This window comes from Lynx rufus, unplaced genomic scaffold (assembly GCF_022079265.1).
Source record: "Lynx rufus isolate CCGP_SWC_20201006 ecotype Redwood Valley unplaced genomic scaffold, mLynRuf1.p SCAF_15, whole genome shotgun sequence".
NCBI classification, from domain to species: domain Eukaryota; kingdom Metazoa; phylum Chordata; class Mammalia; order Carnivora; family Felidae; genus Lynx; species Lynx rufus.
In genome coordinates, this window is record NW_025814829.1 from 61,332,020 (window position 1) to 61,358,571 (window position 26,552).

General features: G+C 50.6%; 2 protein-coding genes across 9 annotated transcripts in view; one reads left to right on the forward strand and one right to left on the reverse strand.

Annotated features, from left to right (window-relative positions):
• LIN9 (lin-9 DREAM MuvB core complex component) overlaps positions 1–18,349 on the forward strand; it is a 63,350-nt gene extending 45,001 nt beyond the window's left edge. For 7 of the 8 annotated variants that reach the window (XM_047077137.1, XM_047077139.1, XM_047077144.1 and 4 more), the window contains 4 exons: positions 11,923–12,048; positions 16,040–16,219; positions 16,378–16,475; positions 16,933–18,349. In XM_047077137.1, coding sequence (XP_046933093.1) covers positions 11,923–12,048; positions 16,040–16,219; positions 16,378–16,475; positions 16,933–17,038 — 510 coding nt within the window. In that variant the 3' untranslated portion in view covers positions 17,039–18,349. Of the gene's footprint in view, positions 1–6,837; positions 7,521–11,922; positions 12,049–16,039; positions 16,220–16,377; positions 16,476–16,932 lie in introns of those variants that run through there. The other variant, XM_047077141.1, reaches the window with a different exon arrangement.
• Positions 18,350–21,845: 3,496 nt separating this feature from the next.
• Positions 21,846–23,681, reverse strand: MIXL1 (Mix paired-like homeobox). The gene is made up of 2 exons (XM_047076574.1): positions 23,397–23,681; positions 21,846–22,151 (listed from the first exon to the last, which is right to left on the reverse strand). Exons 1-2 carry the CDS (start codon positions 23,679–23,681, stop codon positions 21,846–21,848), a joined length of 591 nt encoding a protein of 196 aa, XP_046932530.1.
• Positions 23,682–26,552: the final 2,871 nt, after the last annotated feature.

A 26,552-nucleotide genomic window follows, 5' to 3' on the forward strand; every position in this document is an offset into this window, starting at 1 on the left:
TCTTTCTGCCCGTCGCCTGCTTGCGCTCTCTCAAAAAGAAATTCAAAGACCCAAACCAAACCCAAGATGTAGGGGAAGTGCCTGCATGGAGTAGGAAGCCGCATCATTTCTATTCTAGAGGCGCAGGTCAGGTAAGGACAAGCGCTGCTCTCTGCACAAGGGCAGGAAGCTTAACAGACAGCTCTTCCTCTGCTGGGACGTCGTAACCGCACACCGACTCCGAGGTGGCTGCACTGCGGTGCTCCCTGGGCGGCCCTCGGCTGGGGCTCCCTGTCAGGGACGCCGAAGGCCCGCCCTCCCGTCGCCCGTGCCTAGCTTCCTGCCTCACGGAATGAACTACATATCCAGAGGCTCCTCCATTACGTATCCGAGGAAATTTAATACGGATACGATATTAACGACATACCCGAGTTGACAAAATGGCAAAACTCCTTAAACATTAAAACGTTCTTCGAAGGGGTGTCTGGGTGGCCCAGTTGGTTTAGTGTCCGACTTCAGCTCAGGTCATGATCTCACAGTCTGCGGGTTCACACCCCATGTCTGGGCTCTCTGCTGTCAGTACGGAGCCTGCTTCGGATCCTCTGTCCCCCTCTCTCTGCCCCTCCCCTGTCCTCGTGCTTGCTCGCTCGCTCTCTCAAAAAAAAATTTTAAAAAGAAATAAAAAAAAAAGAACATTACTCAAACACCCAGGAAGTCTGATGATGTCCAAAGAAAATATGGCACTTCCATGGGCATAAAAAGATGAAGCAGACAGTGACTGATGTTAGGGGATCTCCAAGTGGTAACAGATCGACAGTCTACTCACATTAATATCTTGATTGAGTCTCACAATGCAAAACTCTCAAAACATTTAGTAAAATCATTCCAACTGGTAAACATAACCTGGGCATTGGTAATAATATGTTTCAAACACACTCACTCGGGACTCCCGGCTGGCCCGGTCTGTGGAGCGTTCGGCTCTTGATCTCAGAGTCGTGAGTTTGAGCCCCACGTTGGGCATAGAGATTACTTAAAAATAAAATCTTCAAAAATAAATAAAACGTATTCACTCATTATGTTAATGTTACAAAAGCACTAGCATTTAAACATAAACCTGGCATTCAGGTTCATGGGATAAGATCAAGGCACGACGTATCAGATTACTGTAGAATGATACGTTTCCCAAGGGAGGAAAAGCCTAAATCACGTGTTTACTTAGAGAATCGAACCTTAAATTGTTTAGGGGCGCTTGGGTGGCTCTGTCGGTTAAGCATCCGACTTCGGCTCAGGTCATGATCTTGCAATTCATGGGTTCGAGACCCACGTCGGGCTCTGTGCTGACAGCTCAGAGCCTGGAGCCTGTTTCGGATTCTGTGTCTCCCTCTCTCTCTGCTCCTCCCCCGCTCGTGCTCTGTCTCTCAAAAATAAACATTTAAAAAAATTTTTTTATAAAGAAAAACTTAAATGAATGCTATTGCAAATTGTGTTGATTTTTGGAGAGATGCGAACTATAAATAGTATCAGAAGTATGTTCGGGAGTGTTTTTGATACCCGTCTTTGTCACAGACAGATGGATTTATACGCAAAGTACCTCCTTTGTGGGGTGCCTGGGTGGCTCAGTCAGTTAAGCCTCCAGCTTTGGCTCAGGTCATGATCTCATGGGTCTTGAGTTCAAGCCCCGCATCGGGCTCACTGTCATCAGCACAGAGACCGCTTCAGATCCTCTGTCCCCCCCCGCCCCTCCCCCACGTGCATGCTCTTTCTCTGTGAATCTCAAAAAGCAGTAAATAAAACAGAAGAGCTGTTCTTTAAAAGAAAGGGAATATAGCAATTTTTCCAGAATTATGAATTACAAATTTTCTGAGTATACGTTCCATTTATGCCATGTAACTTTTTTCTTTATTTTTCTCTAAAGCTTCAAGTTAACAACGTTAAACTAACTGAACATTTGCTAACCCCTCCTGTTTTTAGCACCAGTGACGGGTAATTTTATCTTCCCTATCCCCACCCATCCTCCACCTTAACAAATATTTAATTTCATTAATTTAATTTGGAAGTTGAAAGCTAACTTAAGTTTTATTTTTACCAAAATATCCCGAGTAGCTTGCTGTTTCTCACCTCAAAGGACTGGACATGCTATTTTGTTCAAAGTACATTTTCTTATGGAATTTACAAGGAAAATAGAATATTGGTCTGAGAAAGTCTCCTTTGATGTTGGAAAGCTTAACCTTTTATCTCAGACTTTACTCAGCAAAAATATGAACTCAGAAGTTCAAACTTTCTATTTGTAAAGTGATTGAGATTATTATTTTTATTACTTTATTTTTGTTATTTTTATTTATTTTAGATTATAATAAAATATTTAGTCACTTTTATTTTTTAATGTTTTATTATTTATTGTTGAGAGGGAGGAGGGATAGAGATGGACAGAGAGAGGATCCCAAGCAGGCTCCATGCTGTTAGCACAGAGCCTGATGTGAGGTTTGAACTCACAAACAGTGAGATCGTGGCTTGAGGTGAAATCAAGAATCTGACACTTAACTGAGCCACCCAGGCGCCCCAAAATATTTAGTCACTTTCATAATCCAACAAGGACAAATTTCTCAATCATATACCTTGCTCAAATTATGTAGTATGTTCACTCGGGGAAAATTTGTCTGAGGTTGTTCATTTCAATATGCCTTTTCTATTTTGGGTTCTTTGAATATCTTAAAAATATACAGAGCATTCACAAGCTAATAGTGCACATGGAATTTATTAAAATAGGTTTGAATTGCTTCAGCATATATAAAAGTGGATGTTGAACCAACAGTCCCACTTTGAAAAGATGCCTTACCCTACATGAGTAAAGATGCGTAATAATCCAAGGAGGTCCAGGAAAAGACGTCTGTCCCTGAAAATTCTGTCGGAACCGTAGTTAAAACTTTGTATTAGTGGTTCGCCGAGTGATACGCCCTCCGTGCTGCTTCCCGCTCTCTTTTCCACCAACTTTGGAAGTTGGCTTTCCTGCCCAGAATATGTTGTCGGAACTGTCTTGCCATGCTTTAGTCCTCTTTATTTGGGGGGTTGGGGACCTCTGCAGAAATCTGCTTCCCAGTTAACCAGCCTTCAAAGTATAATCCATTTTGCACGTCACACCCAACCTGCGTGTGGCAGCCTGACTGATTGATTATGGGAGCCGTTGGTAGAAAACCATGTCTGATTATAGTAAATATTTAAAAGGTCAGGGTTTGTTTTTTTTTTTTTTGTTTTTTTTTTTAATGCAGCTTTACTGATACCTTGCATACACCCATTTACAGGAAGTGGACAACTGGTTTTCAGTTCATAGTTCAGTTCGTGGCTTGTGCAGACATTCTCACAGTCTGTTTCAGAATATCTTCATCACTCCCGAAAGAAACCCCATTTATTTTTTAGCAGTAACTCCTCATTTCCCCTCAAAAGCCGCACCCCCCGTACCTCGGCAACCGCTAATCTGATTTCCGTCCACCCGTTCTGGACATTGACCGTGAACGAATCATGCGACGTGTGGTCTTCGGGGACTGGATTCTTTGCTGTGGGCCCATGTTGTGAAGGCCCATCCGCCTGGTTTGTGCGTTACCGGTACCTCTTTTGTTGACAAATAACATTCCGTTGTGTAGACTCACCCCGTCTTCCTTATCTGTTCCTCGGTCGCTGCCGCTCTCGGGCTGTTACGAGTAAGGCTGCCTGAAAGCTTATGTATAAGGTTTCACGTAGACGTGTGTTGTCGTTTCCATTGGGTCTTTGCCTAGAAGTGGAGTCGCTGAGCCACGCGGTAGCTCATTTAAGCTTTTGAGGAAGTGCCAGGCTGCTTTCCAAAAAGAAGACCGATTGCGACGCAGTTTTCCTTTTATCTGTCCGGAAAGCGGACAAGGTTGTAAGAGTGTATGTTATCAACCTTTAAATTACAAAGTCGCCTTAGATGTTTGTTTAAAAGACTAGCAGGTCCGACTCTTGAAGATGATCATTTATTCAGAAAAAAATCTAAATGTAATTCACCACATTAAGAGAGAAAAGAGAATCCCTAAGAGCATCTCGATAGATGCAGAAAAGCTGTCTTAGAAAATTAAACATCCCTCCCTGGGAGAAAAATAAATACTGTTATCAAACTGGGAATAGAAAGGATATCCCCAAATCTAACGGAGTATTTACCAAAAAAACTTAAAGCAGATATTATACTTACTAGTGAAGTGTTAAAAACTTTCTCTTTGGGGAGAAAAAAAAACTTTGGTGTCTGGCTGGCTCAGTCTGTAGAGCACGTGACTCTTCTTGATCTTGAGGTCATGAGTTCAAGCTCCACATGGGGCATAGAGACTACCTAAAAAAATAAACAAAAAACCTTTCTCTTTAAAACTGGTAAGGGGGTGGGTGGGGGGTGCCTGGGTGGCTCAGTTGGTTAAGCTTCTGACTTTGGCTCAGGTCATGATCTTGTGGTCTGTGGGTTCAAGCCCTGCATCAGGCTCTGTGCTGACAGCTCAGAGCCTGGAGCCTGCTTCGGATTCTGTGTCTCCCTCTCTCTCTCTCTGCCCCTCCCCTGCTCTCTCTCTCTCTCTCTCTCTCTCAAAAATAAATAAACATTAAAAAAAAAAAAAGATACAACTACAAGAAAATAAAAGGCAAGCCACGGAATGGAAAGAAATACTTACAGCACATATAATTGACCAAAAGCTTGCATCCAGAATATATGAAGAACTATAAGTCAATAAAAAAAAAGACAGAAACAGAAAACAGGAAAGAGAATTGAATAGAGAATATTCAAACGTACAAAAGATATTGGAAAAGGTAATAGAGAAAATGCAGATTAATACCACAAAGAGAGACGACTCACAACCTCTAAAGTGGCTAATATTCAAACACTTAAAATACCAAAGATCGGAAAATACGTGAAGCAACTAGAACTTTCTTATTCCATCACTTTGGGAAACTCTTCGGCTCTGTTTACGAAAACCAAACCTAGCAGCACTATTATCAGCCAAGAACTAGAAGCATCCCTTTTGCCCAGCACCAGATGGAACGAGTCGAACGGCTGAATGCCTCCTATTTCTACAAAGGAATACTGTGCCGCGGCGAACGAACTAACTAGGGAGATACACAGCCCGTGGATAAATCCCACGGTGTTGATGGAAAGAAGCTGGGAACAAAAGTATATACTGTGTAACTGTGTTTTCTATAAAGTTCAAAAGTCAAACTGTGATGTTTGCTGTCAAGGTTAGGTTGCTTTGGAGAGAAAAGAGAAGGGACTGTAAGGTGACGTGGGTCGGGGGCTTCTGGGCTGTTAGTGGTTTCTGTGGCTGATCTGGGTGGGTTTTTCCCATTACTTCCCCAACTTTGTTGAGATATAATTAGCATACAGTGAGCTGTGCCTGTTTAAAAAATGTGTGTTTGATCGGATATATGTGTGTGTGTGCATATACACACATACCCATGAAACCATCGCCACAGAGGGGATTACAACTCCGCTCCCACCAGATTTCCCCAAGTCCTTTGTGATCTATCCCTCCCGCTACCCCAGGCTCCAGGCAACCACCGGTCTGCCTTCTGTTACACAGATTAGGTTGCATTTTCTAGAATTGTACGTAAACGGAATCATTCAGTATATGTGCTTTTCTTTTCTTTTTTTTTTTTTTTTTTTGCCTGGCGTCTTTCATTGGGTGTAATGATCTTGATTCATCCACCTGGTTGTGTGTTCCATAGTTCGTGCAACATTCCGTAATTCTTTTTATTGCTAAGTAGGATCTCACTGTGTAGATACAGCACAATTGTTTCTCCATTTGCCTGTTGAGGGGTGTTTGGATAGTTTACATTTTTTAGCTATTACAAATTAAATTGAACCTTCTCGCGAACTGTGAGATCGAGCCCCCCAGCTATCAGCACAGAGCCTGCTTGGGAGTCTCCCTCTCTGCCCCTCCCCCACTCTCATATATTCATTCTCTCTCTCTCTCTCTCTCTCTCTCTCTCTCTTTCTCTCTCTCAAAATAAAATAAACTTGAAAAGAAATGCTGAGTTTTATATAGCATGAAGTTGTAACTGAAAGGTCTCATCCTGGCAGTCAGGGAGCCCTCAGCCTGACGTACAATCTAACAGTTGATACATCCCATTACATACACAGACTTGCAAAGTTATTTTCTGTTCCAAAAAGAATTTTAAATATTTTCAATAGACCGTTAAGAAGAAAAAGTTGAACTCTCCCACAGTGTGTGATTGAAAAATAGAGGTGCAGGGGCGCCTGGCTGGCTCAGTCGGTGGAGCATGTGACTCTTGACTCTTGAGTTCAGGCCCCGTGTTGGGCGTAGAGATTATGTAGAAATGAAATAAATATTTAAAAAAGAAAAACAGAGATGGAAAACACGAGAGAAAAATTAAGAGACGGCCAACCAGAAGGCCCGTGGAACATCAGAAGAGCACAGAGAACATGGCGGGTAGTGAGCTATCCACACAGGGACAGAAGAAGACTTCCCACCGTGGGAGAGGAAGACAGCCAACTCATTATGAGTTTTGTTTTTTTTTAAGTTTATTTACTTTGAGAGAGACTGAGAGTGTACAAGCAGTGGAGGAACAGAGAGAGAGGAAGAGAATGAATCCCACGCTGTCAGCGTAGAGCCCGACACGGGGCTCGATCCGACGAAACCAGGAGATCATGACCCGAGCTGAAAACAAGAGTCAGATGCCCACTCGACTGAGCCCGCCGGGCGCCCCTCGTCGTGAGGTCTTCACGTTGACTCTGTGGCTTTCCTCCCATAGCCGCAGTTGTAGGCTCAAAGATTCCGCACCTTCTGTGTGGTAACTGTTTCGATATTTGGAGGCAGCTTACACCTCTTCTGTCTTCCTGGTCCTTTGCAGACTGAAGAGTCTCCCATCAGATTTGTAAACACTTCACGTAAACGTTGGCAAATGTGTGCAGAAGTAGGCGGACCGCTCTACACCGTAGGTGGGGGCGTAAGTTCCAGTTCTGGGGCGTCATCGCGGAGGACAGTCAGGTGCACAGAGATGCGCATGCAAGAGTGTTCTCCGAAGGATGGCTCGTAAGAGCAACAAAAGAAGAAAATGTAAATGCCCGTCTGAAGGCCATCTGTCAGATGAATCCTGACACGGTTTCCCTACCCGAGCACTGTGTAATTCCTAAAAGGAGCGAGTTAGACCTGCCTGTATCCACATGGAAAGCTCTCCAAGACGCATTACATTGGACAGACTGTAGGACAATATTCCATTTTTATCGGATTCCATTTTTGTAAAAAAGCTGTGCATATGTGTGTATGAAACGCCTCGAAAAAGTGACTGGAAAGCCACACGCCAAATGTGACGGGGTCCACCGCGGAGGGCAGCGTGGGGTGGGTGGGCACAGATAAGTGACGGGGTCTTTCTTGTTACGTTCTATTTTTGTATTGTTCTGTTCTGTCCCAATGAGATGTATTGATGAGCTACTTGTGTAATAAATATTTGCCAGTTTAGTTTAAAAGATCCTTTTCCCGGGGCACCTGGGTGGCTCAGTCAGTTAAGCGTCTGACTTTGGCTCAGGCCGTGATCTCCTGGTTCGCGACTTTGAACCCTGCATCAGGCTCTCCACTGTCAGGGCAGAGCCCACTTTAGACCCTCTGTCCCACTCTCTCTCCCCCCACCCCCCTGTTTGCACACGCGCTCTCAAAAATAAGTAAAATGAAAAGATAATAAATAAAAGATCCCTTTCCCTTGAGCCTTTTTTTATACAATATGATCTTGGATTCTTTCACAATTCTGCTTCCTCTCCTCTGGATATTCCAGTTTGCCTTATGATGTGGGGCCCAGACAGGCTATAATATTCCAGATTGAGTCACACTGGTACCATATGCTTGCTGTGCAGGTTGACATTAGCCTTATCACAGGAGCGGCTTATATAAATTTATGGCCCAAACTCCCACACCCTTACACACGAACTGCTCTGTCTGCTATCTTGTCCCCTAAAACATTCTGCGTCTCTAGACGGTTGCCTTGGGCCTCGGCTCATAACCCACACAAGAAAATCATTCATTACTTTGTTACCAGACCTTGTTTTTGACCAAAAGTTGCATTAGGTATTATTTTATATAGTTCAACTTAATATCTGACTCTGTGCCTCACTTTATTCATGTAGACCTAACTCAATGTCAAATTTGTGCTTAAAAAATTTTGCATTGTAGGAGGCACCTGGGTGGCTTAGTTGGTTAGGCGTCCAGCTTGGGCTCAGGTCATGATCTCTCAGTTTGTGGGTTCGAGCCCCGCATCCGGCTCTGTGCTGACAGTTTGGAGCCTGGAGCCTGCTTGGGATTCTGTGTCTCCCTCTCTTTCTGCCCCTCCCCAGCTTGCTCGCTCTCTCTCTCTCTCTCTCTCTCTCTCTCTCAAAACTCAATAAACATTTAAAAAAAATTTTTTAATTTGAATTGTATGTGTAAAACCTGAGTAAATGTATTCTATTTAAAAAATTACCACTCTTCTTGAATTTGATGTTTTTTTCTTCTTTTTGTTTTTGTACATCTAAGCACATATAGTGTATACACTATTGAGCATTTGGGGGTGGGTATATTTTGAAATAACTGTTATACTGCACTGTATTCCGCTCTCACTTCGTAATACCAGGGAATGTGGGCTGTCCTCTCCAATGCCAGCTATTGTAGGATTCTGACATCGATTCTTACATCGTTTAGTCTTTGTGGCTGAAACACAAATAGCTCATTGACTTCAGCTCAGGTCACGACCTAGCGGTTTGTGAATTTGAGCCCCGCGTCGGGCTCTGTGCTGGCAGCTCCGGGCCTGGAACCTGCTTCGGATTCTGTGTCTCCCTCTCTCTTGGCCCCTCCCCTGCTCATGCTCTGTCTCTGTCTCAAAAATAAACATTTAAAAAAAAATTTGTTTTTTAAATTTTTTAAAGTAGGCTCCTGTCCAACGTGGAGCTTGAACTCATGGCCCTGAGACAAGAGTCACACGCTCTGTGGGCTGAGCCAGCCAGCCACTCCTGTGTACATTTTGGTGTAGGTATGTCTGTATTTAAATGGCTCATAAATACACTGAACACCGAAGTTGAGGATCAAGGCCTTTGACATCCTGCAGTGAATTCTGTGCAAGAAGATACAGAGCCTTTAATAATTCTGATAGAGATTAACTAGCTGTGAGTCTGCCAGAATACACTCTTCCCCTCAAGAAGAGACTGGGTCAGGTGCTTGGCGAAACCCCACACCGTGTCCTCGGTCACCCCCAGTCTGCCCCGACAAGGAGATGCAGTTAAATCTACCGCGGCCCGTTGACCCTTGTATTCTGTTAAGTGCGGGCTCTGGGGGTCGTCCACTGGGCCTAACTGCACAAAACCTGAAGCCGAGGAAGGCGACGCGGTTCAGGAGGCACCAGGGGTAAACTGAGTCGGAGGTCCTGCCGAGGCCTCGAAGCTCGCCTCCGCGGTGCTCCCTTCCCTGCTCTCCCTTCAACATTCTCCCCCCACCCCCCGCCGCACAGGTCCTCCGAGGGGGGGGGGGCGGCGGGGGGTCCACCCCCACCCCCGCAGCCGCCTTTGGGTCCCGCATGCTTGCCGCTTACTGGCTGTGCACACGGGGGGCGCAGATCCCTCCGTCTGCAAGATGCGGCTAAGCACGGTCCCCTGCTCGGGGGGCGGGGGTCGTTGTGAGGATCCAGGGAGATCCCGTTGGACACCTAGGGCAGCGTCCGGCGCGTCGTCGTGGTCACTCCGCACACGTCACCCGCACGTTACTCGCGTGGGCTTCCTTCCGCCTCGGGGCTCTCGTCCGTAACGTGGCGGGGTCGCGCGGCTGGCCTCTGCGGTTTCTGTCTCCCAGACCATTGTAGTTCTGCGATCTGGGCCTCGTGGGCGGCCCGGGCCTGCTTCCCGCCTTCCCTGTGCTTCCGGGACGGGACGCGAGGTCCGCCCTCCGGGAAGTCCTGGAGGAGACGCGGCTGCCTCGGCCTGGCCGGAGGGGCCCGCCGAAGCACCTGCGGCCGGCCCAGCGGGCGGGGGACGGAGCAAAGGCCACGGCGGCTCACGCTTCCGGGTGGGGGGCAAACCCGGACGAGGGCACGGCGATTGCACCTGCCGCTCCGAGCATTTTCTGCGTGCGAGGCGGCGCGCGGGCACGCGCTTTCCCGTCATCGCCGGGTCCTCCCGTTAGGTAAGTATTCGTATGGTCCCCGTTTGGCACACGAGGAAAACAGCACAGAGAGGTTAAGGAGCATGCCTGAGGCCGCACAGCGAGCAGGTGACAGTTGCGATTTGAACCTCTGTGGTGTGATTCCGGCTCCGGTGCTCTTAACCGGTGTGCTACATTCAGTTGATTCCAGATGGAGAAGAATGGAGTTCCCGTAACCAGAATACTTCAAATGAGTATATGTGGGTTTGTGTTTTTTTGTGTTTTTTTTTTTACCAACTTTTTTATTTTGAAAAGTGGCAAACTTAGGAGAAAATTGGAAGACTAATGAAATGAACAGGTATACAGATTCAACAGTTCTGCTTCATATAACTTATTCTCTGTCTTGGGGCTCCTGGGTGGCTCAGATGGTTAAGCGTCCAACTCTTAATTTCGGCTCAGGGCATGATCTCTCAGTTTGTGAGTTCGAGCCCTGCGCCAGGCTCTGTGGTGATAAAAAAACAAACAAACAAAAAAACAAAAACCCTCTCTCTCTCTGTAAGATCTTTAAAAAAAAAAAAGGGGGGGCGCCTGGGTGGCGCAGTCGGTTACGCGTCCGACTTCAGCCAGGTCACGATCTCGCGGTCCGTGAGTTCGAGCCCCGCGTCAGGCTCTGGGCTGATGGCTCAGAGCCTGGAGCCTGTTTCCGATTCTGTGTCTCCCTCTCTCTCTCTGCCCCTCCCCCGTTCATGCTCTGTCTCTCTCTGTCCCAAAAATAAATAAAAAACGTTGAAAAAAAAATTTTTTTTTAAATAAAAAAATAAAAAAAAAAAGGTAAAATCTTGTCATTTGCAACAATGTGGATGGAACTAGAATGTATTATGCTAAGCAAAATAAGTCAGGCAGAGAAAGACCTACAGTTTTACTCATATGTGGAATTTAAGAAACATAACAGATGAACGTAGGGCAAGGGAAGGAAAAATTAGATAAAAACAGAGAAGGAGGCAAACCATAAGAGACTCTTAAATACAGAGAACAAACTGAGGGTTGCGGGCAGGGTTTGGGGCGGGGAGGGATGGGCTAAATGGGTGCCGGGCAGGAGGGAGGACACTTGTTGGGATGAGCACTGGGCGTTGTGTGCAAACTGATCAATCACTGGTTTCTATTCCTGAAATCAACACTACGCTGTGTGTTAACTAACTTGAATTTAAATAAGTAAAATTTTTTAAAAAGTAAATGGCAGGGGAACCCGGATGGCTCAGCTGGTTAAGCGTCTGACTCTTGGTTTCTGCTCAGGTCATAATCTCACAGTCGTGGGATCGGGTCGCGAGTCCATGCAGAGCCTGTCTGAGATTCGCTCGCTCTCCCTCTCTCTCTGGCCCCTCCTGCGCGTGCTCTCTCATTCTCTCTCTCAAAACAAACTTAAAAAAAGTAAATGGCAGATTTACTCGTAAGAGGAGTCTCCTAAATAACGATAATGCCGCCGTCACACACGAGAGGTACGATGTCAAGGAAAGAAAATGTTAATAAACCTTAGTTTGGGATCCGTCAGATCTCCTACCACATCAGCGAAACTGCGCTGCTCGAGGGCGCCTGGGTGGCTCCAGTCGGCCAAGTGTCCGACTCTTGATTTCGGCTCAGGGCCCAGCATCGGACTCCACACTGAGCAAGGAGCCAGCTTAAGATTCTCTCTCCCTCTCCCTCTGCCCCTACCCAGATCTCTCATTCTTTCTCGTGCCCTGCCCGCCCCCACCCCACCCCCCCCCCCCAGAAAGGAAAGGAAAGGAAGAAATTGCACCGCTCAAAAAAATCCTTACCAGAACCTGATTTTCGTTTCTTGCAGAAGTCCTACTCCATGCCCATCGGCATCGAGTTTCAGCGGCGGTACGCGACCATCGTCCTGGAGCTCGAGCAGCTGAACAAGGACCTCAACAAAGTCTTGCACAAAGTCCAGCAGTACTGCTATGAGGTGGGGGCTTTGTAGGAAATCGCTGAGGGGCCCCCCTGCGCTCTTTTACTTGAAGCTTAACACGGGTTACCTCCACATTTTCGAAAACTCAGACTAAGCCATTACCTTTACGAGGCCCGTTAGCAAAACCACGTTTACGTACGTTTTTACTTGTTTTGGAGTCGGTTTGAAGAGTGCTCTGCGCACAGGGAGCTATCAGTTCTGTTGGTTTTTGTTTGAGTCACAAATGTTAGAGCTCTTGGAAAAAAATTCAGGAAAATCAAGAAAAATGATTACTGAATTCTGCTATCCCAGTACTATATTTTGGTTTATTTCCCCTTCGTCTTGTATATATACCTCTGCCTCTTCTCACAAGGTTATGGTCCTGCTGTGTATACAATTTTGTTTCCTCCTTTCAGCTTTTCATTAGAACTGTGGATTCTCGAACTTCCAGTATAGAGAGCATAGGGTTATTTGTGAATTGTTACCACGTATGTAAATTCATGCATATGAAAGCAGTTCAACAGCGTCACCTAAAATTTGATTTTCTTTTAAAAACTTTTTTTAGAGTTTATTTATTTATTTTGAGAGAGAGCACACGAGCAGGAGGGGTTGAGAGAGGGAGAGAGAGAGAACCCCAAACAGACACCGAGCTGACAGCACGGAGCCGGATGCAGGGCTCGAACTCACGAACCATGAGATCATGACCTGAGCCGAAACCGAGAGTTGCTTAACACACTGAGCATCCCAGGCGCTCCTTAATTTTGATTTTCTTACCACACGGTAGGAATTAAACGAGATGAGTTTGGAATGCTCCCACACTCGCATTTTTATGTTTCCAGTGAGCCTCCTCCACTTGTGATGTGAGATTCTGCACCACTTAGCCCTTTATCGTGCCGGCCTCCAGCGAAGTCCCACAGACCCGCCTCGGGCCATGTTACCAATCCCCCTGCACTGACCGTAGGGACGTGCTCAGTGGTTGCCTATAACCGACCTCGGTACATTTTGCTCGTTCCTCTAGCCCTACGTTACCATTTAGTTTTATTTTCCTGCTGGTTGTCACCTATGTGACACCGCTCTTTAGTTTCGTGATGTGTGCCAGGCCTCTTGTGATAGGCTCGTTTTTCCAGGGAAGCAGACTGATTTAATTTTCACAAAGCTCTTGAGGACATACAGTATTGATTTTAAAATAAGAACAGAGAGCACTATGATTAAGCAATTCTGTTCCCAGTGTATACCAAACAGATTTGTGAACTTGTATTTACCCAAAAGATCTGCGCTGGAACGTTCAGAGCATCTAAAAACGTTAGAATTTTTTTTATTAGAGACAAGGTTACTCGTTGCGGCACTCCTGGTAATTGCCAAATATTAGGAGAAAACGTAAATGCCCGTACACAGGGAATTGGCCGAAGGACTTAGGGCACGTCTGCACCGTGGAGTGCCTACTGTAAGAACAGACCAGGAAGCTTCCTGTTCACCCACATGGATGATTTCCAGGCTACACTACGTGAAAAAAGGAAAGTACGTGAAAGTTACTAAGTGTTACCCTTGGAATCAGAAACACGCAGGAGTAGAATCTACGAGTAACGGCGTAGTTTTTCAAGAATAAATGCAGGAAGGACAGACCGGAAACCGATTTGGGGACGGGGTGGGGGTTGGGGAGGGAGGAGCGGTGACATTTCTTTGCGTGTCTGTTTCCTCAGCAAACACAGATGAGCTCAGCTCTAAAATGGACTAGAAAAAGAAATAAACGAACCTAACCATATTCCAGAGGAGAAACAGAAACACTGACGGGGGCCAAAACGAATCCACATAACCTGAACATAGTATTTTGACTACATATACTCTTAGGCTGAAGGTAAACCGAACTTTAAATAAATACTGAACTCCAGTTAGTAAGGTTTTTTCTCGTGGCGGTATGGGTTCGCAGTTCTCAAACTCTGCATTCCAATGGAGCAGATGAGTAACGAGGTGTATTGTGGGTGACAGAAGCCCGCTGTCCCACCTCCAGAGAAGGCGCCAAGAAGGAAAGGCTACAGCGAACCCTGTAGTGTTAAATTAGAAGAGGAAGAATCGGTCTGACTCCGTGGTTCCTTTTATTTATATGACACGGATGTAAGTGTGCATGTGTGTGTGCACACGCACTGAGAGAGCCCGGAGGCAGACACCCTGACAGCAGCGAGCACCCCCAGCACCCGATCTTGGGTTCCAAACGCTACTGTCCACAAATAGCGCTCCTTGAAAAAGAGCCTGCTTCCAGAGCGTGGGCAGAGAAGGTAGACGAGCCCGGACCATCTTAGCGGGCAAGGAAGTAAAATGTGCCCCCTGGGGTAAGGGAACATGTCCAGCGGAACCAGCCGGACAGGGTCCCCACTGGCCAAATCTGGGACAGTTTGGGCTTCGGCATTAAGTAATTATACTGAGAGATTATAACCTTTTGAAGAAAGTAAGAATCTGTGAGTCCATACTAATATTAACTAATTAACCAATTAACTTTTAAGGAAAAGTTCTTGTAGGCAAATGCCACCCGATAAATGTAGAAGGAACAGTGAGAGGAGAAGGGTATCGCTCGGCAGCCGTCCTGGTAATAACCGGTAAAGGCGAGAATCGTCCCTAGACGCGAAAACTGGAGGGTGAAAGTTTGCCGAGGAACAGGGTCTTTACGTAGCCTCAGAATCCCTCTTCACAAGTACTTACTGATCACACAGGGGAAATCCTGTGCCACGGGGAAGTCTGGCAGACCCCTAACTACCTTAGCCAAGTGTTCGGAGGTAACACCACCAGCAGTTGGACACACCCACGTCCAACCGTGACACCTCCGAACCGTGACGCCCTGCGTGGGAACTCAGTGCCACTTTCGTGGTTCTCCTCCCCAAAGTGCATAACTTCCGTCCAATCACGAGGAAACGGACAAACCCACGGTGAGGGACCGTGTACAAAATAATTGGCCGCTACTCTTCAAAAATGTCAAGGTCATGGGAGAGAAACTGGTCCAGAATAAAGGAACCTGCAGAGACATGACGACCACATGTTTTCGGGGGCGGGGGGGGGGGGGGAACAGCCACATGTAGGACACTTGAGACAGTTGAAATTTGAATGCGTTCTGTTAGGAGTATGGCCTCGCATCAACATTGAATTTCCTGATTGTGGGGTGCCTGGGGGGCTCAGTCGGCTTAGCGTCTGACTCTTGATTTCAGCTCAGGTCAGGTTCTCACGGTTCGTGAGTTCGAGCCCTGTGTCGGGCTCTGCGCTGACAGCTCAGAGCCTCCTTGGGATACTCTCTCTGCTGTTCACCTGCTGCTGCTCTCTCTCAAAATAAATAAATAAACGTTAAAAAAATTCCTGATAGTGATAGTTGCACTATGGGGATGTAATAGAATATCCTTTACTTACAAAATACAAACTGGGAGTGCTTTGGGGCAAAGAGGCACAGTGTTTGCAGGTTATTCTCAAATAGTTACAGGGGGAAAAATTACACATTACACGGAGAGAGACCAAATAAATGTCAAACAGAATAAACCACAAACAGCGTCTCTGGGTAAAAGGTTCTCAAGGCTTTTCTATTCTATTCCTTCTTAGAAGTTTGAAATCATATCAATTAACAGTTACCAAGAATATAAAAGAAATTGGGGGGGGGGGACTGTTAGAGAAGAAAAATTTCTAAGGTAGGAGTAAGGACCATTTTCGTTATAAATGCTAGTTTTACAAAAATCCGAATCAGAGGGCGCCTGGGGGGCTCAGCTGGTTAAGCATCCGACTCTTGATTTCAGGTCAGGTCACGATCTCACGGTTCATGGGATCGAGCCCCACGTTGGGCTCCGCGCTGACGGCGTGGAGCCTGCTTGGGATCCTCTCTCTCCCTCCCACTGCCCTTCTCCCACTCGTGTGCACACCCTCTCTCTCAAGATAAATGAATAAAGTTTATAAAAAAAACCATCCGACTCTGAAAACGGCACAAACACAGATTATGGCCTTACGAACAACGTCTTCTGCTTGAACCCTCGGTTCTCAGCTCGCTCCGGACCAGGGCCTCCAGCCCGCAGATCAGCCAACAGACATGCGGCGAAGGTGCGAGGAGGAAGCCCAGGAGATCGTGAGGCACGCCAACTCCGCCGCCGGACAGCCCTGTGTCGAAAATGAAAACCTGACAGACTTGATCTCCAGGCTGACGGCTATCTTGTTACAAATTAAGGTAACTTTGGGAGAAGACATGTCCTAAATTTTGACAGCTACACAAACAACTCTGCTGATCTGTTGCTGAAAAATTATAATCTACAGATTATATCCGATGCCTATTTGTCTGTCTTTGAACCGTGATTCAATTAAATTTTGAAATATCTTTCCTTTTAGTGTCTAGCAGAAGGAGGAGACCTGAACTCCTTTGAATTCAAATCACTCACAGATTCGCTAAATGACATCAAGAGGACAATAGATGCTTCTAATATCAGGTAATTCGTTAGATGGACCCGAATCCCTCGTTAGTCCACGGTGCCTTCCGGCGCAGGTTTTAAGAATTAGGCGTGTAAGTTTTGGCCTTTAAATAAATTGTAAAAGAGCTGTCAGTTCTGTGCCATCTATTGACGGAACAGAAATGGGACGTGCGTTTTGCGGAGGAAGGAATCCGAAGACGCGCACCGTGTGGACCTGGGCGGGGTGGAGGCGCCGCTGAGGCGATGGTCCCCAGAGAGAGCACCTTCGCCCCCCCTTCCCTCCTACCTTTTCACTTTGTCCTGCAGTGGGGGTGGGGCCGCTGGGGTCGTAGCCCGCGTCACGGGGAGATTTAGTCCTTCCTCGGGGCCATTTCCACAGCCCACTCTTCAACTCCAGTTCAGCCCTTCCTTCTCTCAGAAGTCTTTTCCCGACGTAGTGAGATGGCGCAGCTCACCGCGTTTCTTCCTTCCTCAGCTGCTTCCAGAACAACGTGGAGATCCACGTGGCGCACATCCAGAGCGGCCTCAGCCAGATGGGGAACCTGCACGCCTTCGCCGCCAATGACACCAACAGGGACTGAGCGGAAGACGTCACGGCTCCAGCCGCGGGGGACCCGCTTCGGAGTGTTCCCGCCCCCCCCACCCCGAGTTACGGGTCCCGGAACGCGGGGGAGGCCGAAGCTCCAAACGAGGCACTTGAGGACACTGGGCCGCCTGGCCCCGCGCCGCTGACCAGCTTCGTGCTTATTTGCCTCTTACCGTCCGGCTGCGGCAGCATCGCTTACGGCACCTGCTCGGGGGCGGGTATCTTTCAGCTGAAAACGTCCGAACGCTTTTTTTAACCGCATGAACTCAGCCCGACACACGCAGGCGGCGCCCGCGGCGGAGAGCACGAGACACGGCCTGGTGGCGGGTGGCCCGTGGCCGTGTGGCGGCGCCAGCGGGGAAGCGACGGCCCGGGCTCCCGCAGCCGCGCACCCTTCGGTCGTTGACAGAGCGCGCCCTCGAGGCGCGGAGGCCCGGTCTGCAGGAAGCCGCTGGAACACGGGTGGGAGACGCGGGCTCGACCAGCAGACGTGATAGACGGAGCGCGACCTGGGCCTGCACGTCATTTTCTAGTAATAAATATTTTAATTTATCATAATTTATAAAAGAAACCTCTGTTGTTTGTCGAAAGAGAATGAAGGAGCAGGAAACAAAAGTACTCGCAAAATGGCTACATTTCGGCAAGTGGATTTGGTAGGCCTTTTCCCGCCACGTCAGGGCAGAAAGTGCTGTGATGAAATGTATTTAAGAAGACTGACGACACACTATTTTCATATTTTGTTTATTTGCACAACTCGAACCAGATTACTGGTTAAAATCCAACCGTACACAATTTATAAAGTCAAAAGATTTTATAAGGAAAACGAGTATAATAACCAGTGCAACGAAATGCAGAAAAAAAAAGGTTTGTATTCGGTCGTGGGGTTTTTTTGGTTGTTTTTGTTGTTTTTAAAGGAAAACCCTGCCTACGATGTTAATCTTGTACAAAGTGTGTATTTGGAATTTTCTTTGTTTTAATATAGAATATTATAAAGTCAAAATATAATAAAATTGTTTTCAGATTTGGAGTTTAAGGTATAGCTGTAGAGGTGACTTTGATTCTTTTAGCTGTCCCATAAAATAGGACTTTTTATATGTTGATGTATAATAAGACTAAAACAAGATTATTTTCCATTTGAAAGTTTTGTATAGTTTAAAAATGCTTCCCTATTCTTTGTTGGTCTTGTGCCACTGCAAACCTTTAGTGCAGAGTTTATATTTAGCTAAACAGTTATGTTAATTAAGAAATGCATAAATCCTTTATTCTTAATATTTGTAATTCTAAATAAATTGATCTATGAAAAGTAGTATTGGCTACCATTTTCACTTAACTGATACAAGTTGATAAGTATTCCCTCTATTTAAAAAGTTTTGGGGCACCTGGGTGGCTGTCAGTTAAACAGCTGACTCTTGATTTCAGCTCATGATCTCCCGAGTCATGAGATCGAGCCCCGCAGCGGGCTCTGTGATGACAGCTGGGAGCCCTGTTTGGGATTCTCTGTCTCCCTCTCTTTCTCTCTCTGCCCCTCCCCCACTCATTCTCTCTCTCTCTCTCTCTCTCTCTCTCTGTCTCTCTCTCAAAAATAAACATTTAATTTTTTTTTAATGTTGTTTATTTTTGACAGAGAGAGAGAGACACAGCATAAGCGGGGGAGGGGCAGAGAGAGAGGGAGACACAGAATCTGAAGCAGACTCCAGGCTCTGAGCTGTCAGCACAGAGCCGGACGCGGGGCTCGAACTCACGGACGGCAAGATCGTGACCTGAGCCGAAGTCGGACACCCAACCGACTGAGCCCCGCCAGGCGCCCCTCAAAAATAAACATTTAAAAAATTTTTAATAAAAATAAATTTTAAAGAATTGTAATTCCCACGAAGTTATATTTTAGGGGAATCAGTGCAGATTAATTACCAAGTCCTTTTGAATTGCGACTCTGTCCAATAAGACCTCAAGGGAGGGGTTTTTCCATCTCTGCAAATCTTTGAAAAACATTAAGCAAGCAAGTTCTTGGCTTTACTGTAGACCTAGCGAATGGTTGGTTTTAACCTATCCTGCCTAGAATTATGTAAAACATTTTTTACTTGTTTCCCCCGCGCTACGTAAGACTGGTCACACGTAAATCCCGCCTGGTCGTAAACGCACGTATCTAGGGGCGCCTGGGTGGCTCAGTCGGTTAAGCATCCGCCTTTGGCTCAGATCATGATCTCGCGGTTCATGAGTTCGAGCCCCGCGTCGGGCTCTGTGCTGACAGCTCGGAGCCTGGAACCTGCTTTGGATTCTGTGTCTCCCTTTCTCTCTGCTCCTCCCCCACTTGTTCTCTCTCGCGCGCTCTCTCTCTCTCAAAAATAAATAAATAAACATTAAAAAGACCGCACGTAACTAATTAAGCAGTGCCCAAGTTAAGCGGTGCCCAAGTGCTGGTGGCAGGAACTGTGCCTGAGATCGTATTTGAATTTGATTTCTGTTTCGGGAAGAAGAAACCTCAATCATTCAGAGTAGTCATGTTGTACGTGAATTTGCGCGACGCCGCTGCCGCTGAGCACGAGCTCCAAAGAGAGCCGTGGAAGCCGGAGGGAGCCCACAAGCCGGCACACCGCGTGCTTGCGGGCTCGGTTCTGAGCTCCCCTCGGTTGAGTTCCGGAAACCACATTCCCTTGCTACCGTTGAGAATCTATCAAAAGATGCGCCCACTGAATCCTTTCTCTCGAGGGGCACCTGGGTGGCTCAGTCGCTCAAACGTCCAACTCTTGATCTCAGCTCGGGTCTCGATCTCGGGGTCACGAGTTCAAGCCCTGCACTGGCTCCACGTGTAACACGGGCGGGGGGGGGGGGGAGTCTTTCTCTCGAATGCACGCACTTTCTGAATCCTCGCCATTACCACTTGTCTCGCCCCGCCCAGCCACCGTCCCCACCAGCCCGGAACCGGGAGGTCACCCCCCACCTTCTCTAGCATTCCACTCTGCCCCCTCAACTGCAGCTTTCACCAGGTAAGAGTCTTAAAACACAGAACTGGTCATTTTCTCTCCATCTAAACGCTCAGGGCTCTCTAGACAAACTCAGAACTCTTTTATAAGCCGCCAAAAGTCACGGTTGGTCTGACCTCTAACGACTTCTCCTGCTCCTTACCCCGCAGGGCCTTTGCACGTGCAGGTCCCCCTCCTCACCCTGCTAACTCCTGACCATCCTACACTTCAGTTTCTCACGGAAGCTTTCCTTGACCACCACGCACCCGTCTCCGGGGCCCTCGCATTTCCAGGCCCTCATAAAGCGCCTGTTCGTAGCCAGCAAGTGTCTGTGCAGTGAACAGACAAGTTTCAAAAGCGCTCGAAACGACATGAGTGTCATTAGAGAATAAGCATACGGTTTTCCGTGAGGATGGCTTTGCAAGAGGAGACTACTCACTCAGAAGCAGAAATTCTGCATGGGCTGGGGGGGTGGGGGGGGGGCCTTTAAGCCTATCACGTGATCATTAGTCCTGGTGGAAAAGGCCAGGCCGACACAGGAGGCATTATTCGGTGGTGGACAGATGGGTGGACTGAGTCCTGGCCCAGTTCCTTGCTCTTTCAAATATAGTCCCTACCAGGGTGCCTGGGGGGGGGGGGTGGCTCAGAGGGTTGAGCATCCGACTTCAGCTCAGGTCACCATCTCACGGTGCGTGGGTTCGAGCCCCGCGTCGGGCTCTGTGCGGACAGCTCGGAGCCTGCTTCGGATTCTGCGTCTCCCTCTCTCTCTGCCCCTCCCCTGCTCATGCTGTCTCTCTCTCAAAAATAAACATTAAAAATTGCTTTAAGTCATTTGAAAAAATAAAATTAAAATAAAATATAGTCCCTACCTTGCATGACAGTTGGAAGTCAGTCACATAATGCCCGTAACACAGCAGCTAGGGTCTCATAAGAGTTCGAAAGATACAGACTAATGTTCTTAGAGGTCCTAGGCTAAGCATCCAACTTCGGCTCGGGTCACGTTCTCCCGGTCCGTGACCGAGCCTCACATCGGGCTCTGCGCCGATAGCATGGAGCCTGCTTCCGGTTCTCTGTCCCTCTCTGCCCCTCCCCTGCGCTCACTCGCTCGCTCTTAAAAAAAAATAATAATAAACATTAAAAAAAAAAAAAAACTCAAGTCTGCCACCAAAGCCTGAACTGTCTCCTGATTGCTTCTCGGAGGGGATGTGCTGCTCGGAAAAGCGCAAGTCATTTGAATAACACCTCTGAAAATTAGGACAACTGGCGTAGAGACGCTGAACACAGCTCAGACTATTCTAGTAACGTCGAGACTGCACAGCCTACACACAGACCTCACCCCCCGCCACCGCCTATACGGTCTCCATCGGCCCTCAGGAGGGTGCAAAGCCTCCACGTACCAAGACGAGATTTTGATTTATCTCAGGCTAACTTGCAAACGGTAATTTGCACGCATTTCTTTTAATATTTACTTATCTTTGAGAGAAAGAGAGACACAGCGTGGGGGCAGGAAGAGGTACAGAATCAAGATCAGGGGAAGGTTCAGACTTGGTGGGGGGGGCCCTCGAGCGTTTAAGAGAGAGAGGGGGGCTCATTTGGTCCCCGACGGACAGGAGCGGACAGGAGCGGCTCCGAGAAGGTCGCACACCGTCCGGGGGTGACCTTCCGATCCGCACAACCGCCCTGCTGGCCAGAGACGTCGCCTGCTAGTCTGGGAAGGTAAGTGGAAGGTCCTTCCCATCTGGTGGCCCCCGGAGGCTTCTCCAGGCTTCTAAGGAGAGTGAGGTGTGTCCCCTTTGCCTCCAGCCTCTAGCTCCTGTGGGCTCGGCCCGAGTCCGCCTGTGCTCAAGAGTTTCCAAAGGCAGAAAAGATGTGTTCCTCCCAGAAGTCCAGCTTTGAACCGGGGCCTTCAGAGAGGGGGCAATAGGTTTCAAAACGCTGACCCTGGCAGTGAGGGGCAGAGATGCCCTCTCCCAGCCTGTGGGGATCGGGCGGGCAGGTCCCATCGGTTTCAAGAGGCAGCTGGGGCTTTAGGCATTTCGCTTCGCTCCCCTGAGCAGAGCGGAGGAGGAACAGCTCCGGCCTGGCCGGGGGGTGACAGGGTTTCCCGCTCTGACGCCGCGACTTGGCACGTCTGTTCTGGAACCACACCTGGAAGCGGGGAGACAAGAGGGGCTTTGGGCTGGAGTCCTTGTGCCACGATGGCCTCCACCGTCCCCACGTTCCAGGGCGGCGGGCCCTAGCTCCCTGCTCCGGGACCCCCTGGGTTTCAGAAAGCACTGGGGCCAGCCGATGGGTCGGCGTTCAGAGCCCCCCGCTTTCCCTGACTCACCACTGCCGGGTGCCTGGGCACCACACGGGGATATTTGCAATGAGAAATAGGGTCACGGAAACAGAAGGGCTCAGAATTTGAGGATAAAATGCTTCTAGGCTTAAAGAGGAGAAGAACTGGGGGCCCCTGGGAGGCTCAGACGGTTAAGCCTACAACTCTTTTATTTCAGCTGCGGTCACGATCCCAGGGTCGCGGGATCGAGCCTCACCTGGGACTCCGTGCTGAGTGTGGGGCCTGCTTAAGATTCTCTCTCTCTCTCTCTCTCTCTCTGCCCCCCTCCCCCCTTCATGCTCTGTCTCCCTCTCTCTCCCTCTCAAAATTAAAAAAATTAAAAGATGATAGGCATTAAAATAACTTAGCAAATCAATTCCCGAAAAGTACAGCCCCTCATCAAATCAATCAAGAAGGCACTTTGCTCTGCGGACTCCACCGCTGTGGACACATTTGCTGCTCACGGTGTCCCAACCAATCCTGAGGGTGTCCTGCTTAGGAAGCCTCCGGGGCGAACTGCTGAGACCCACAGATCATTCCCACCCCCCCCCCACCCCCACCACCACCCCCGGGGATGCGCAAAAGCAAATCCGCTCCTCCCAGCGCTGAGATGAGGGCTCCCGCTTAGACCTGCGTTTGGACACAGGCCGAAGGGCAGGGGCCTCATCACCCCCGAGCCCCCCGGGTTCTGATCTAAATGTGCAATAAACGCAGCCGGCTCCAGGGAGCCGCCCGGGCTTCAGGCTTTACCCCGAGATTCCAGACCCAGTACCGGCCCAGAGCGTGGCCTCGGGGCTCCTGGGGGTGACTCGGGGAGTCGCTTGGCCCTGTCCCAAGGACCCTTCTCCCAGCGGGGGAACCCCAGCCGGGCCTCATCGGTCTCTTCCCGGAGAACCGGAGAACGAAAAAGTATCCAAGGGCTCCCTCTCCCCCTCCCGCTGAGGACTCGGCTTTGACCGTTTCGAGGGGCCCCGAGCGTACCCGACGCCGGAGGCAGGCGCTCCGCCGCACGCCCGCCCCGGCTCGCCGCCCGGGACCCCGAGGCTCCCCGTCCCCAGCCCCCCCCCCCTCACCTGGATCCGGGACTCGGGGAGCAGCGTGAGCGCGGCCAGGCGCTCGCGCAGGTGGATGTCGGGGTACATGGTCCGGCGGAACACGAGCTCCAGCAGCTGCAGCTGCTCGGCGCTGAACGACGTGCGCTTGCGGCGCTGCGACGGGGCGGGCGGCGCGGGGTCCCCGCCCGGGAAGGCCGCGAAGGGGCCGGGGCGCGGGGGCGGCGGGGCGGCGGGGCCGGGCGGGGGCGCGGGGAACGCGGCGCCCGCCCCGAAGCCGAGCTCCCGGGACCCCGCCGCGGCCATCGCTGCGCCAGCCTGTGCGCCGCCGGGGGGCGCGGGCCGCGGATATAGGGCGGGGGCCGGGGGAGGGGCGGCGGCGGCCTCAAAGGGCCGGGCGCGCGGAGGCCCGTGCCCCCCGGGGGGGCGGCCCCGCCAGACGCCGTGGGAACCGCCGCTTCCGCCGCCGCGCGCGCGCGGGGGGAGGGGAGGCGCGAACTCGGGCCGGGACCCCCGGAGACCCCCGCCCGCCCTCCGGCCCGCCGCCCCTACTCCTGCGATCCCCGCCCGCTGGCCCCCCTCCACCCTGGCGACGCCCCCGCAAGCCCTCTGGCCCGCCCCCCACTCCGGCGACTCCCACCCGCGCCCCGGCGACCCCCGCCCCCCCAACCCTGCGACCCACCCCGCCGGCGACCCCCGCTCTCCCGCCCGTCGCCGCAATCCACATCCCCCGGGGCGGGCCTCCCACTCGGCGGCGGGTCCTGGGGTCGGCCTCCGTCCCGCCCCGCGAGTCCCGGGCAGCGACCCTTGGCCGCCGTCCGGCCCGCGGCCTGGGACGTATTTATTTACCCCCCCCACCCCCACCCCCGCCCGCGATGTGCGAGACCCTGTGCCAGCTGGGCCAAGCAGCCCAGCCCCTCGCTCCCCGACGCGCCCTGCATCCGCCGGGGGCGCGGATTAGGGGGCCGCACGCCCACCCCTTGGGCGGCGGGGGACCCAGGGACGCTGGTGGACGCGGGACCCCCGCCTTCCCGGACGTGCCCGCGGGGCCCTCGCGGGAGGCGGGAGGCGGGCCGGCCCGGTGGGCCCCGTTAGAAGAGGCCGTTTCACCGGGACTTGCGCTGTGGTCGTGGGGGGGTGCCTCCCCTGCAGGGTGAGGGGCGCAGGGCCCCCGCGCTGTGCCAGGCGCTCCGCGAACTCAGGTCGCCCGGTGGGAAGAGACGGGCGTGGGCCCCGGGCCTCCTGCCCCCGCCGTCCGAGCCCGGATCCCACCAGGACCGCTCTCTGTGGGCAGGGTCCTTCAGGGCCCCGTGAGGCCACCCCGGGAAGACCTTGGGCGTCCCGGACCTTGGATGTCCCGGACGGGCTTTCCAGGTGTCGGGGCAGAAAGACTGCGGGGAGGGACGGGAGCCCTGGGCCCGATTCGCTCCTGGTGGGCGGTTGGGGCGGCAGGGACTGTGTGTCCAACCCTTTGGGCTCTCCGGGGCAGCCCGCTTCTCCACCTACCCGCCCCACCCCTCCTCTCTCGTCTCCCTCCCCCGCCCTTCCTCTCCCTTCCTTTCCTGGCTCTTGGAGTCTTCAGTCGGAGGGCAAGTGGGACGGGAGGTCAGACCCTCCGTCTGACTGTGCTCGGTCCTTCTTTCCTGAATCGTGGGAGGCTGTGCTCTACTGAGTTCCTATGCCGGGTTTACAGGTCAGGAGATAGTTCCAGAACCCAGAGAGGCCCCGAGGACTCCCAAGCCGGCCTCCACAAGAGACTCGGGTGCTCACTGGTCAGTTCCCCCGCACCCTCCCACGGGAGGCCGATACCGCCGTCCCCTCCAGTCTTGGGGGTCGTCTTTCAGGCCCCTTGGGCTCATTAGGTTCCCGGTGATGATGGAGCCAGATCCCAGCAGCCCCAAAGTGCCCTGGGTGTAGCCCCCCCCCACCCCCCCCACCCCCCCCACCCCCCCCACCCCCCCCCACCCCCGGGACCGGGAGGCCAGCCTCCGAGGAAGGCCGAGCTTTGCTGGCTGTGTGGCTGCCGAGGTGAGGTTTTACAGTCCCGGGTGGCCCAGCCAGAAACTCTGCCCAGGGTCAGGAGTCACAACGATCCCGGGCTGTGTGGACGTCCCCGCAGTCCTGTGTCGCAGCCCCGTCTGTCTGAGGCACCTGCTCCCTGTGCCCCCGGAGGACAGACCCGCCCAGAGGGACGAGGCGCTGCCCGCGGGCGGTCTTTTCTGCTTTTTGAACTGGCGGGTAAGAAATGCCAGCATTCGGGCCGCCTGGGGGGACTCAAGTTGGCTGAGCGTCCCACTTGGTCGTGACCTCACAGCTGGTGGGTTCGAGCCCCTCCGTGCATCTGGGAGCCTGGAGGCTGCTCCGGATTCTGTGTCTGCCCCTCCCCTGCTTATATGCCTTCAAGCGCTCTCTCTCTCTCTCTCTCTGTCTCTCTTTTTCTCTCTCTCTCTCAAAAATAAATAAACATTAAAAAAAAAAAAAAGAAGGAAAAGAAAAGAAATGCCAGCATTCAGCCTGGTCATCCCGCACACTGACTAAACAATCATTTTCCTTCATGACTTTTCTGGAAGGCTCGCGGTATATCCCCCGTGTTGAAACAAGATGGCCAGCCTTTCCCTCTCTCCTCCCTCCGTCTGGATGAGGTTTTAATTGCGTGTGCTGGTATTTACCTGAGAAATAACCTCGGTGGGGACACAGTGGAAACCCGGGATCGCGATCGGGAATGAGGGGTTGCGGAGGGAGACTTTATCTTACACCTGCTGGTGCTGCTGTATTTTTGTTTTTGAACTCTGCACATGTTGGTGTTATACGTATATTTTGAAAACCTAGGTTTTTTGAAGGTGTTTTATTTATTTTTTCAAATGTGTCACTTATTTTTGAGAGAGCACAAGCCGGGGGCGGGGGACAGAGGGCGGGGGACAGAGGATCCAAAGGGGACTCTGCACTGAGCAGTAAACCTGATGTGGGGCTCGAACTAACGAATGGAGAGATCAAGACCTGAACTGAAGTCAGACACTCCACCAGCTGAGCCACCCAGGGGCCCCCAAATGAAGTTTTTGATGAGTAAGTGGCAATGTGGTATTCCGGGTTGGATCTGGGTTTTTTTGTTTTTTTGTTTTTTTTAATCAAGTCTACACCTGGGGCGCCTGGGTGGCTCAGTTAAGCGCCGACTTCAGC

Bases quoted from the DNA above. Each gene is read 5' to 3' on its own strand.
- MIXL1 (XM_047076574.1), bottom strand. From the start codon at position 23,681: ATGGCCGCGGCGGGGTCCCGGGAGCTCGGCTTCGGGGCGGGCGCCGCG. The intron at 22,152-23,396 runs GTGAGGGGGGGG...CCCCGCTTCCAG, and splicing joins TCCCCGAGTCCCGGATCCAG to GTGTGGTTCCAGAACAGACG.